At 46.6% G+C, this 11,443-nt stretch overlaps 1 protein-coding gene across 1 annotated transcript in view; it reads left to right on the top strand.

Annotated features, from left to right (window-relative positions):
* Window positions 1–6,250: 6,250 nt before the first annotated feature.
* Window positions 6,251–11,443, top strand: part of LOC141047160 (uncharacterized) — a 125,740-nt gene continuing 120,547 nt past the window's right edge. The window contains exon 1 of the mRNA XM_073542117.1: window positions 6,251–6,418. Coding sequence (XP_073398218.1) covers window positions 6,266–6,418 — 153 coding nt within the window. The 5' untranslated portion in view covers window positions 6,251–6,265. The remainder of the gene's footprint in view (window positions 6,419–11,443) is intronic.

Below are 11,443 nucleotides of genomic sequence, written 5' to 3'. Positions count from 1 at the left end.
TGTTCCAACATTTCATAAATGATGTATTTGCTCATGTGCTGGGGAAATTTGTGATTGTGTACCTGGATGATATCCTTATTTATTCGAGCGACCAGGACACTCATTTAGAGCATGTCAGGCAGGTGTTACAGCTGCTCCGTGAGAATAAGCTCTATGCTAAGCTTGAAAAATGCGTGTTTTTTGTTCAAGAGTTGCCTTTTTTGGGATATATTGTGTCCGCCGCAGGGTTTAAAATGGATGCCGCGAAGGTGCAAGCGGTGCTGCGATGGGAACGGCCTGGTAATCTAAAAGCGCTCCAGCGGTTCCTTGGGTTTGCCAACTATTATAGGAAGTTTATTAAAAATTTCTCTACTATAGCCAAGCCGCTCACGGACATGACGAAAAAAGGTACCAATCTCGCTATCTGGTCTGAGGATGCGGTGCGTGCATTTGAGCTTCTGAAGAACCGTTTTGCTTCAGCCCCCATTCTGGTGCAACTGGACGTATCTAAACCTTTTACGGTGGAGGTCGATGCGTCTGAGGTGGGAGTGGGGGCAGTACTGTCACAGGGCTCGTCCTTGAGCAATTTGCGTCCATGCGCCTACTTCTCCAAGAAGCTGTCGCCGGCCAAACGGAATTACGACATCGGCAACAGGGAGTTGTTGGCCATCAAATTGGCTTTTGAGGAATGGCGACACTTCTTGGAGGAGGCGGCCCACCAGGTCACAGTCATCACCGACCATAAAAACCTGCTCTATCTGGAGTCGGCCAAGCGTCTGTCTCCCAGGCAGGCTCGCTGGGCATTGTTTTTTACACGTTTTAACTTTCTGGTGACTTACCGTCCTGGGGCGAAAAACACCAAGGCGGATGCCTTGTCCAGGTGTTTTCCGGGGGGAGAACCTCGGGAAGAGCCGGTACCCATCCTCCAGGAAGGTGTAGTGGTTTCGGCTCTCACGACTGAGGTAGAGGCGGAGATTGCGGAGGCCCAGGAGGAGGTACCACCAGGACTTCCCGCTAATAAGTCGTTCGTACCCCTTCATCTTCGTCTTAAAGTGTTGGGGGAACACCACGACTCGGTCCTGGCCGGTCATTCAGGGGTTAGGGGCACCTTGGAACTGGTATCGCGCCGCTTCTGGTGGCCAAAAATCCGGCAGGATGTGGTTTCCTACGTGACAGCTTGCATCACGTGCGCCAGGGCCAAGTCGCCCAGAACCCGTCCTGCTGGCACTCTACAGCCTCTGGGGATACCTAGTAGGCCATGGACAGAAATCTCCATGGACTTTATCACAGACTTGCCTGCCTCGGCGGGGAACACGGTCATCCTGGTGGTGGTTGATCGATTTTCGAAGATGGAGCATTTTGTGTCGTTGCCTTCCTTGCCCAACGCGAAGACGTTGGCTCAGGTCTTTGTACAGGAGGTGGTCAGACTGCACGGAGTTCCGTCGGACATAGTGTCTGATAGGGGTACCCAGTTTGTGGCGAAGTTTTGGAAAGCTTTTTGCTCACGATTGGGGATCAAGTTGTCTCATTCGTCGGCGTTTCATCCGCAGTCAAATGGTCAAACTGAGCGCATGAACCAAAATCTGGAGCAGTATTTGCGATGTTTTGTGTCTGACAACCAAGAGGAGTGGTCGACGTTCCTTCCCTTGGCCGAGTTCGCATTAAATAATCACCGCCAAGAATCATCGGTAGAGTCTCCGTTCTTTTGTGTTTATGGGTACCATCCTCAATTTTGTACCTTGCGTCAGGGGGGCTCTGGGGGCGTCCCAGAGGAGGACCGGTTAGGAGTTCAACTATCATCGGTCTGGAGGAGTGTGAAACAGCGATTGCTGAGCATGAGTGCAAGATACAAACGTGTGGCTGACTCTAGACGCGTGCCAGGTCCAGACCTGTGTGTGGGTGATTGGGTGTGGTTAGCTACTAAAACCATAAAACTCAAAATTCCATCATTGAAATTGGGTCCAAGGTTTATTGGCCCTTTTAAGATTGCTGCCATCATAAACCCGGTTGCTTATCGGTTGGAGCTTCCTGCGGTATACAAGATACACAACGTGTTTCACAGGTCTTTATTGAAAAAGGTGGTAGGCTCTGTGGACACGACGCCGATGCCACCTCCAGTCATGGTGGATGGCGATTTAGAGTTTGAAGTCTCCAAAGTGGTGGACTCTCGAGTACTGCGCCGTACTCTTCAGTATTTGGTGCACTGGCGGGGGTATGGTCCGGAGGAGAGGTCTTGGGTACCAGCCTCGGACATACATGCGGATCGGCTGGTCAGTTCCTTTCACCGCCGTCATCCGGACAAGCCGGGTCCTATGAGTCTTGAGGGCCCTGGGGTCCCTCGTAGAAGACGGGGTACTGTCATGTCGGACGCTGTTCACACCACAGCGTCCGGCAGGCAGCGGTAGTTCCATCTCCGTCCACTATAGCCTCAGTGGCGCCGGCTCAGGTTACTCAGGTTATCTGGGGTTAATCTAGCTGGAAATCAGGTGGGATGTTTGGTCACGCCCACGGTCTTTAAATAGTCGTGCTGGCCTGTGGGCGTCGCCGATTATAGCTTGTGTTTTGTGCCAAGTGGTTCCGGTCTGGAGTGGAGGTGTTGGAGAGAGAAATTCATAGCTGGTGTCGTATGATCCGTTGTTACCTTTTCGCCTTCCTATATTTGTGCTTTGTTTTGCCCTGTTCACATTATAGTATTGTCCTGTGTGGTTGCGGCACGGTGTGGTTTGAGTTCTCCCTGTCTGTCATTACTGTGTGGGTTTTGGTGGTTTGACAACTCACTGGGTGGAGGGTGGAGGGTTCAGCTTAGGGCTGAGCAGGAGATAAGGAGAGGCTGGAGGCTCAGGCATTTGCACCTTTAGCAAAAACCCTGGGTTGAGGGTCAGACAGGGTTTGCCCTAGTTTGAGGGATTCCGCAGGGGCCTGGGTTTTGTCAGCCTCCTTCGACCTAAGCCTCGCATAACAACAAGTTGGGGGCAGTTTCCAAGCCTCCCAGAGGAGAACAAAGGGCCTTAGGGATTAATGCACTACAGGGGGTCATCAAGAGACAGATACAGTGAGGCTGTAAACTTAAGGTACTGTCACACTTAGCGATGCACCAGCGATCCCGACCAGCGATACGACCCGGTCAGAATCGCTGGTGCATTGCTAAGTGGTCGCTAGTGAGCTGCCAAACAGGCAGATCTCACCAGCGACATCGCAGGGTCGGCGGTTGCTACTTACCTGTCAGAAGAGGCGATCCTGACATCCTCCCGTCCGCGTCCATGCGTCGCTCATCAGCGCCACAGGAAGCCCAGCAGTAAGCTGACGACGAGAAACGGTCCAGGACGTTCTCGCTCGATCAGCGATAACCAGCGGGGGAGCCGGTCGGAGGTAGGTATCAGACATAGCGATATCGCTAGCAGTATCGCTGCTACATCACAAAACCAGTGACGTTATAGCAATATTGCTAGCGATATCACTTAGTGTGACAGTACCTTTACAATGTAATAAGAAAAACACTGTGAAAATAACTGAAATAGAAAAATAGGAATATACAAAAAAATGATATCCACATAACATATCACACCATCACACCTGCCATTGTAAGAATCAAGGAACAGCGCCCAAACTTTCAAATTGTCGCAAACTTCTTTCTTCAGTCTAATATAATGGTTCGGGGACTGAACCCCAACCGTCGCCAAAGACAACCTGCGACAAAATGCCCTCCCCATGGGCATGATACAGCAAGCAAAATTCAACTTGCCCAGCAGGGACTGCACTTCCCGTAAAGTTGCTTTCTTCAAATCACTAACCCGATGAACCTCCGCCCTCATCTCCACTACCTTATCCACTGGTAACCTGCACTCCATTTTTAGAGAATCAATTTCAATGCCCAGGAAACTGAGAGGTAACTGGGCCTACCGTCTTGTTCTGCGCCAATAGGATTCCAAAACATTTAGCTAAACCCTCCATGGTACGCAACAACAACGAACAATTAGTGCTCTGCGCTGGACCGATGAACAAGAAATCATCGAGATAATGAATACATGACTTCAGACCAGACACTTCTTTCACGTCCATTCCAAAAACGTGCTGAATGTCTCAAAGTAGGAACACAATAATAAACAACCCATAGGCAAACAGCGGTCCACATAGAAACCCCCATTCCAAAAACAACCGAGAAGGTGCATACTATCCGGGTGAACTGGCAACAACCGAAAAGCCGACAATATCCGTCTTTGCCAGCCATGAACCTTTTCCGCAAGCACGAACCCAATACAAAGCAGCATCAAAGGATGTATACATCACCGAACACAGCTGCGGGTCTATCCCGTTGTTTACCGAAGAACCTTTCGGAAACGAGAGGTGATGAATGAGCCTAAACTTGTTAGGTTCCTTCTTCAGAACGACACCCAATGGGGAAACTCTCAAATTAGCTAGCGGAACTGAATCGAAGGGGCCTGCCATCCTACCCAACGAAACTTCCTTGGATAACTTTTCGGACACCACCTCAGGAAACTGAAGGGCCGATTTCAAATTTTTGGTAGACAGTTTAATCTCAGCATCAACACTAGGAATCTTAAAACCATCCCTAAAACCATCCCTTAATAACAACGCTGCCGACCTATCGGGATACTCATTTAGGAAGTGCTCCATCTCTCCCAGACGAACCGGAGTCACTCCTTTTTTCAGTACCATCTGAACCCCGTTTTTTTCCACCTTTGAAACATTTCAATGCACCGTGGCTTCCCCCACACGAGGATCACTCATGTCTAAACTTACATTTTGTTCCGAATCTGCAGGAACCATCATTAAAGGAGAAGCACAGTCCCATTTGCATTGCCACCGAGTGTCCCAAATCCTGTCCTGAATCCCCGGTGCCCCCCTGAAACCCCTGGTAACTCTGGCCCACTCTAGGCAGAGCCATCACCCTCATCTATAAAGATATGTCCTTATGCTCCCAACGGATGCTAGGCCTAACCACTTTTCTTTGACGGAACTGTTCATCATACCGCAACCAACCTTGCCCCCCATAAACCCTATACGCTTCTCCAATTGAATCCATATAATAAAATAGGCCTGAACAATTGTCTGGGGCCTTCTCCCCTATCACACTAGCCAATATAGCGAACGCTTGCAACCAATTCGAAAAAGTTCTGGGAATTAGACGAAATCTCCTCCTATCCTCGTCCTCCCTCTTACTGTCTTCCCTTCTCACTCTATCCAGGTTGAAGCGTTCTAAAGGAAGTAGAGAGAATATCTCAATGTATTGCTCCTTCCAAATCTTCTCCCTAACCTCGGGTTTCAAATGCGCACCTAGGGGGCCCTCGAAACAAACGTAAACTTCCCCTTTCGCCGCATCGCTAATCCGAACATCTTCATCTTTTTCTTTCTCGACTACCTCTAATGATGTGGCTCCTGGACCCTGCACCCCTAACCCCTCGCCGACAGCTGCCGAGTTGCTAACTGAGCCGGAAGTGTTTACCCCTGCGAGTGAGCCTGATCTGTTTCAAAAATTGATAATTTTATGTCTGGTTTGATGTTCGGCTTTAAATTTAGAGGCTTGCGGGATCTGGCGAAGAATTTTTTGGCACAGCAGGCAATAAAGGGTTGGAGGAGAGGCTGGAAGTCTGTGGATGGGAGACGGCCAGTATCGTATGAAATATTGCTAATTTTGGATGGCCAGTTAGGTTCAGTCTGTTCTTCTCAGTGGGAAAGGGCTCTTTTCAGAGTAGCGTTTTCTTTGGCTTTTTTCGGGGCCTTTCGGATTGGGGAATTGGTTAGTCCAACCAGGAAAAGGAAAGGTGGTCTTTTGAGGCAGGATTTGGACATTTATGGGGATAGGTTAGTTATATTCATTCGGAGGTCGAAAATGGATAGACTGGGTAAAGGTTGTAAGATTGTTCTTTTCGAGGTCAGGGGTTCTCCCATGTGTCCGGTTACATGTTTAAAAAATTTTTTGGGGGACGTTGGGGTACCGGATTCTCCACTTTTGGTTCACAAGGATGGTTCGTTTTTGTCGTGCTCTCAGTTCGTGACAGTTTTTCGAGCTTGTTTGGAGAAAGGGGGCATTCAGTCAGAAAACTATAGTAGCCATTCTTTTTGCATTGGAGCGGCCATGGAAGCGGCAAAAAGAGGTTTGGCCGAGGAGGTGGTTATGAGGATCGGGCGTTGGGAATCAGAGGTTTCGCTGCTATGTTCGCCCTACTTTGGTTTAAGCATGGAATTTTGCGTTCAATGGTGAGTCCTTGACGTGGTTGATGCATGTTGTTTCTTTTCAGAGTTCGCACATCTCCTCTGTTGGATCATGGGGCACTCATTCGATTTTCGGGCGGCATTGAGAGCGGTAGTTCGTCCGGACGGGAGACAGCTGGATGTGCCACGTGATGTAGCCGTCGTGAGATGGATCGGAAAACGGGGCATGGTCTGGAAACAGCTTCTTCCGGAATTCCACAGATTCGTAAGACTCGATCACCCCCCCCAGATTTACTGGTAATACACTTAGGGGGTAACGATCTGGGAAAGCGGCCATGCCGCGAATTGATCAGCGACATTAAATTTGACTTGATGCGCCTGTGGGCTATGTTCCCTAGGTTATTGATAATCTGGTCGGATATTATCCTGAGGAAAGTCTGGAAGGGGGCTCGGTCTGTTCAGGGCATTAATAGGGCCAGAATTAAAGTGAATAGGGCGGTTGCTCGTTTTATGGCACGAAACGGGGCAATAGTAGTGCGTCATTTGGATTTGGAGTCGGGACAAGGGGAGTTCTGGAGAAAAGATGGAATTCATCTCAATGCCATGGGGTTGGATATGTGGTGTCTAGTGGTGCAAGAAGGTATTGAAAAAGGCTTGCAGGTGTGGAGGGAAACAAATGTTTGAGGCGGAGGGTCAAAACATTTGTGTTGGTGGCGCGGGGGTGGTCCTCGAAGTTGGTGAGGCTGGACGCTCTGGGGGGGATCGGAATGAGGTCCTGGACTCCCTCCAGCGCAGGCTCAAGTGGACGACCATTTTAGGTATCCCGAAGATGGGAAAGAGGATCTTGGAGAGGCTAATGGTTCTAGCCAGGCGGGTTGTTTTGGTGCCTCTGAGCTGGTGCCTTACGGCTGGAGGTAAAGAACTTGACCTGGGGCCATATGGGATTTTTAACATCTTGAAATTTTGGTTTCGGGCTTCGAGGATCGCCCCTCCGGGTTGTGATTTACTGTAAAATGTTTGTCTATGTTAATGGCTGCTGTGGCCAAATTATCATCTTTATTTATTTATGAGGGGTAATGAGAGGGAGTAGAGCTAGGGGCTGGGATTGCGGGTATAAGTATAGGAGCTACGAGGAATCTCGAATACCCCTTTGTCAAGTGAGGCCGTACTAGGCCATAGGCCTTTAAAGGGAGGCCAGCATGACAGGGTAGAGAGTGAAGTAGATATGGAGGTGGTTGGTGAATGGAAGGGAGAATAAGGGGTTAATTTTGTGCTGGCATGGCTGGGCTGGGCTAAGACGTAAGAGGGTCACATGGTATAGGGGGGGTCATGGGCTGCTGGTATAAATACGGGAAGCCATTTTAGAGGGACAGCCATTTTGGATACCCTTTAGTAGCAATAGGAATCTCCCACCCACCATCCCCTTTTTTGGATCCGGTCTACGATTATGTGTATGTGTATTCAAATAATTTTATTGTTTATTTGTAAGTTCCTGTCACAGCAGTCGGGCGCGGGGGTGGTCCTCGAAGTTGGTGAGGCTGTGGTGTCTAGTGGTGCAAGAAGGTATTGAAAAAGGCTTGCAGGTGTGGAGGGAAACAAATGTTTGAGGCGGGGGGTCAAAACATTTGTGTTGGTGGCGTGGGGGTGATCCTCGAAGTTGGTGAGGCTGGACGCTCTGGGGGGGGATCGGAATGAGGTCCTGGACTCCCTCCTGCGCGGGATCAAGTGGACAACCATTTTAGGTATCCCGAGGATGGGAAAGAAGATCTTGGAGAGGCTAATGGTTCTGGCCAGGCGGGTTGTTTTGGTGCCTCTGAGCTGGTGCTTTACAACTGGAGGTAAAGAACTCAACCTGGGGCCATATGGGATTGTTAACATCTTGGAATTTTGGTTTCGGGCTTCGAGGACCGCCCCTCCGGGTTGTGATATACTGTAAAATGTTTGTTTATGTTATTAAATGGCTGCTGTGGCCAAATTATCCAACATCCTTGGCTCGGGTCTTTATTTATTTATGAGGGGTAATGAGAGGGAGTAGAGCTAGGGGCTGGGATTGCGGGTATAAGTATAGGAGCTACGAGGAATCTCAAATACCCCTTTGTCATGTTCAGGGCTCACATGATCCCTGGGTGCCGACACTTATGGAAGGTCATCTGTATGGGAGATTTGTATAATTGTTTTTATTCTAGCAGGATCAAACCGGAGGAATGAAAAGGGGTTATCCTAGTAGTGTACAACCCCTTTAAACATCAAAAATCCCACTATATACATAGACAGCTCTGGGAAAAATGAAGAGACCTCTTTGAAATGTTCAGTTTGTCTGATTTTTCTCTTTATAAGTATATTTTTGAGTAAAATGTAAATTGTTCTTTTAGTCTATAAACTTCTGACAACATGTCTCCGAATTTCCAAGCAATAAATTTTGTGTGTGTGTGTATATATGTATATATATATATGTGTGTGTGTGTATATATATATATATATATATATATATATATATATATATATATATATATATATATATTTATATATATATATATATATATATATATAATGTATTTGTGTATGTACAGTCATGGCCAAAAGTATTGACACCCCTGCAATTCTGTCAGATAATATTCAGTTTCTTCCTGAAAATGATTGCAAACACAAATTCTTTGGTATTATTATCTTCATTTAATTTGTCTTAAATGAAAAAACGCAAAAGAGAATGAAGCAAAAAGCAAAACATTGATCATTTCACACACAACTCCAAAAATGGGCCGGACAAAAGTATTGGCACCCTCAGCCTAATACTTGGTTGCACAACCTTTAGCCAAAATAACTGCGACCAACCACTTCCGGTAACCATCAATGAGTTTCTTACAATGCTCTGCTGGAATTTTAGACCATTCTTCTGTGGCAAACTACTCCAGGTCCCTGATATTTGAAGGGTGCCTTCTCCAAACTGCCATTTTTAGATCTCTCCACAGGTGTTCTATGGGATTCAGGTCTGGACTCATTGCTGGCCACCTTAGAAGTCTCCAGTGCTTTCTCTCAAACCATTTTCTAGTGCTTTTTGAAGTGTGTTTTGGGTTATTGTCCTGCTGGAAGACCCATGACCTCTGAGGGAGACCCAGTTTTTTCACACTGGGCCCTACATTATGCTGCAAAATTTGTTGGTAGTCTTCTGACTTCATAATGCCATGCACACGGTCAAGCAGTCCAGTGCCAGAGGCAGCAAAGCAACCCCAAAACATCAGGGAACCTCCGCCATGTTTGACTGTAGGGACCATGTACTTTTCTTTGAATGCCTCTTTTTTCTCCTGTAAACTCTTTGTTGATGCTTTTGCCCTAAAAGCTCTACTTTTGTCTCATCTGACCAAAGAACATTCTTCCAAAATGTTTTAGGCTTTTTCAGGTAAGTTTTGGCAAACTCCAGCCTGGCTTTTTTATGTCTCGGGGTAAGAAGTGGAGTCTTCCTGGGTCTCCTACCATACAGTCCCTTTTCATTCAGATGCCGACGGATAGTACGGGTTGACACCGTTGTACCCTCGGACTGCAGGGCAGCTTGAACTTGTTTGGATGTTAGTCGTTGTTCTTTATCCAACATCCGCACAATCTTGCGTTGAAATCTCTTGTCAATTTTTCTTTTCCGGCCACATCTAGGGAGGTTAGCCACAGTGCCATGGGCTTTAAACTTCTTGATGACACTGCGCACGGTAGACACAGGAACATTCAGGTCTTTGGAGATGGACTTGTAGCCTTGAGATTGCTCATGCTTCCTCACAATTTGGTTTCTCAAGTCCTCAGACAGTTCTTTGGTCTTCTTTCTTTTCTCCATGCTCAATGTGGTACACACAAGGACACAAGACAGAGGTTGAGTCAACTTTAATCCATGTCAACTGGCTGCAAGTGTGATTTAGTTATTGCCAACACCTGTTAGGTGCCACAGGTAAGTTATAGGTGCTGTTAATTACACAAATTAGAGAAGCATCACATGATTTTTCGAACAGTGCCAATACTTTTGTCCACCCTCTTTGTTATGTTTGGTGTGGAATTATATCCAATTTGGCTTTAGGACAATTCTTTTTGTGTTTTTTCATTTAAGACAAATTAAATGAAGATAATAATACCAAAGAATTTGTGTTTGCAATCATTTTCAGGAAGAAACTGAGTATTATCTGACAGAATTGCAGGGGTGTCAATACTTTTGGCCATGACTGTATGTGTGTATATATATGTATTTAATGTATTTAACTAAAAAAACACTTATAAGCAAGAAATGGTTATAAAAGAAAATAACCAAAAAGAAGTGTAACCCATAGAAATATTTTTAATGTAATCAATAAATATTAAAAAAAATTTTTTTACAGTGCATAACTACTACTGGGCACTTGACAAAATATGTGGACCAACATCATGTATCATATAAAGTAGTGTATTCAAGCTGTATCTAGCAAGTTATACCCAAAGACCATGTATCACAAATACTTAGCGATCACAATTCCCACTAATTAAAAACATACATAATTAAAACAAGCAAGATGGCAACACTTACATGGATGTAAAATAAGACAGGTCCCAAGTCCCAGGAGGAGCTCGGCAGAAGACGGAGAACAGCAAAAAGCTCGGCGAGGGGACTGACAGGAAAGAGACAGTCAGGGGGGTGGCCATGACCCGACGGATCGCAGGACAGACGAGGCCCCGGGGGTACCGATTGGACGACGACCTCGGGCTGGTGAAGCGCTGGCGGTAGATTGGTCTAGGACAGCCCCAGCGAAAGATCCGCGAACGTCATCATGACTGAAGTAAAGGTACAGGTACCTGGGCCTGGAGACGGAGAACTGTAAAGAACTGCGGTGCGTGATTGTGGTCATCAGGAGAACGATGAATAAAATCCGGAACTGTTACAACTGAACTCTGCCTCTGTCTTGTCCTTGCTTCGCCTGGTGCCTGTGTTGTCCGGACGTGGTAAGCAGTGGACCACCCCTCAATCCCGGCCCCTACCACACCGGATGTGTTTACTAATTATTTTGTTTCACCAGAGGGATATACTCCATTGCAAGACAATGCAGTCTCTATGTTATGATTTTTTTTAATAAAGTTATGTTAATGTTTGAAGTGTGTGTTGTGTTGTCCTAATAATATTCGTAAATGATATTAAACACATCATCTATATCGTTACAGCACAAACCACACAAATTGAATTAACTTGTTTTTATCCAAACATGTATTTTTAACACCAAAATAAAACATATTTTAACCATATGGCATATTGGGCCACTATAACTGCGCCTACATAAACTTAGAA

The sequence above is a fragment of the Dendrobates tinctorius genome, unplaced genomic scaffold, assembly GCF_039654945.1.
Source record: "Dendrobates tinctorius isolate UK_male_01 unplaced genomic scaffold, ASM3965494v1 ptg000126l, whole genome shotgun sequence".
NCBI classification, from domain to species: Eukaryota; Metazoa; Chordata; class Amphibia; order Anura; family Dendrobatidae; genus Dendrobates; species Dendrobates tinctorius.
This window is presented reverse-complemented; position numbering and strand designations above follow the sequence as displayed.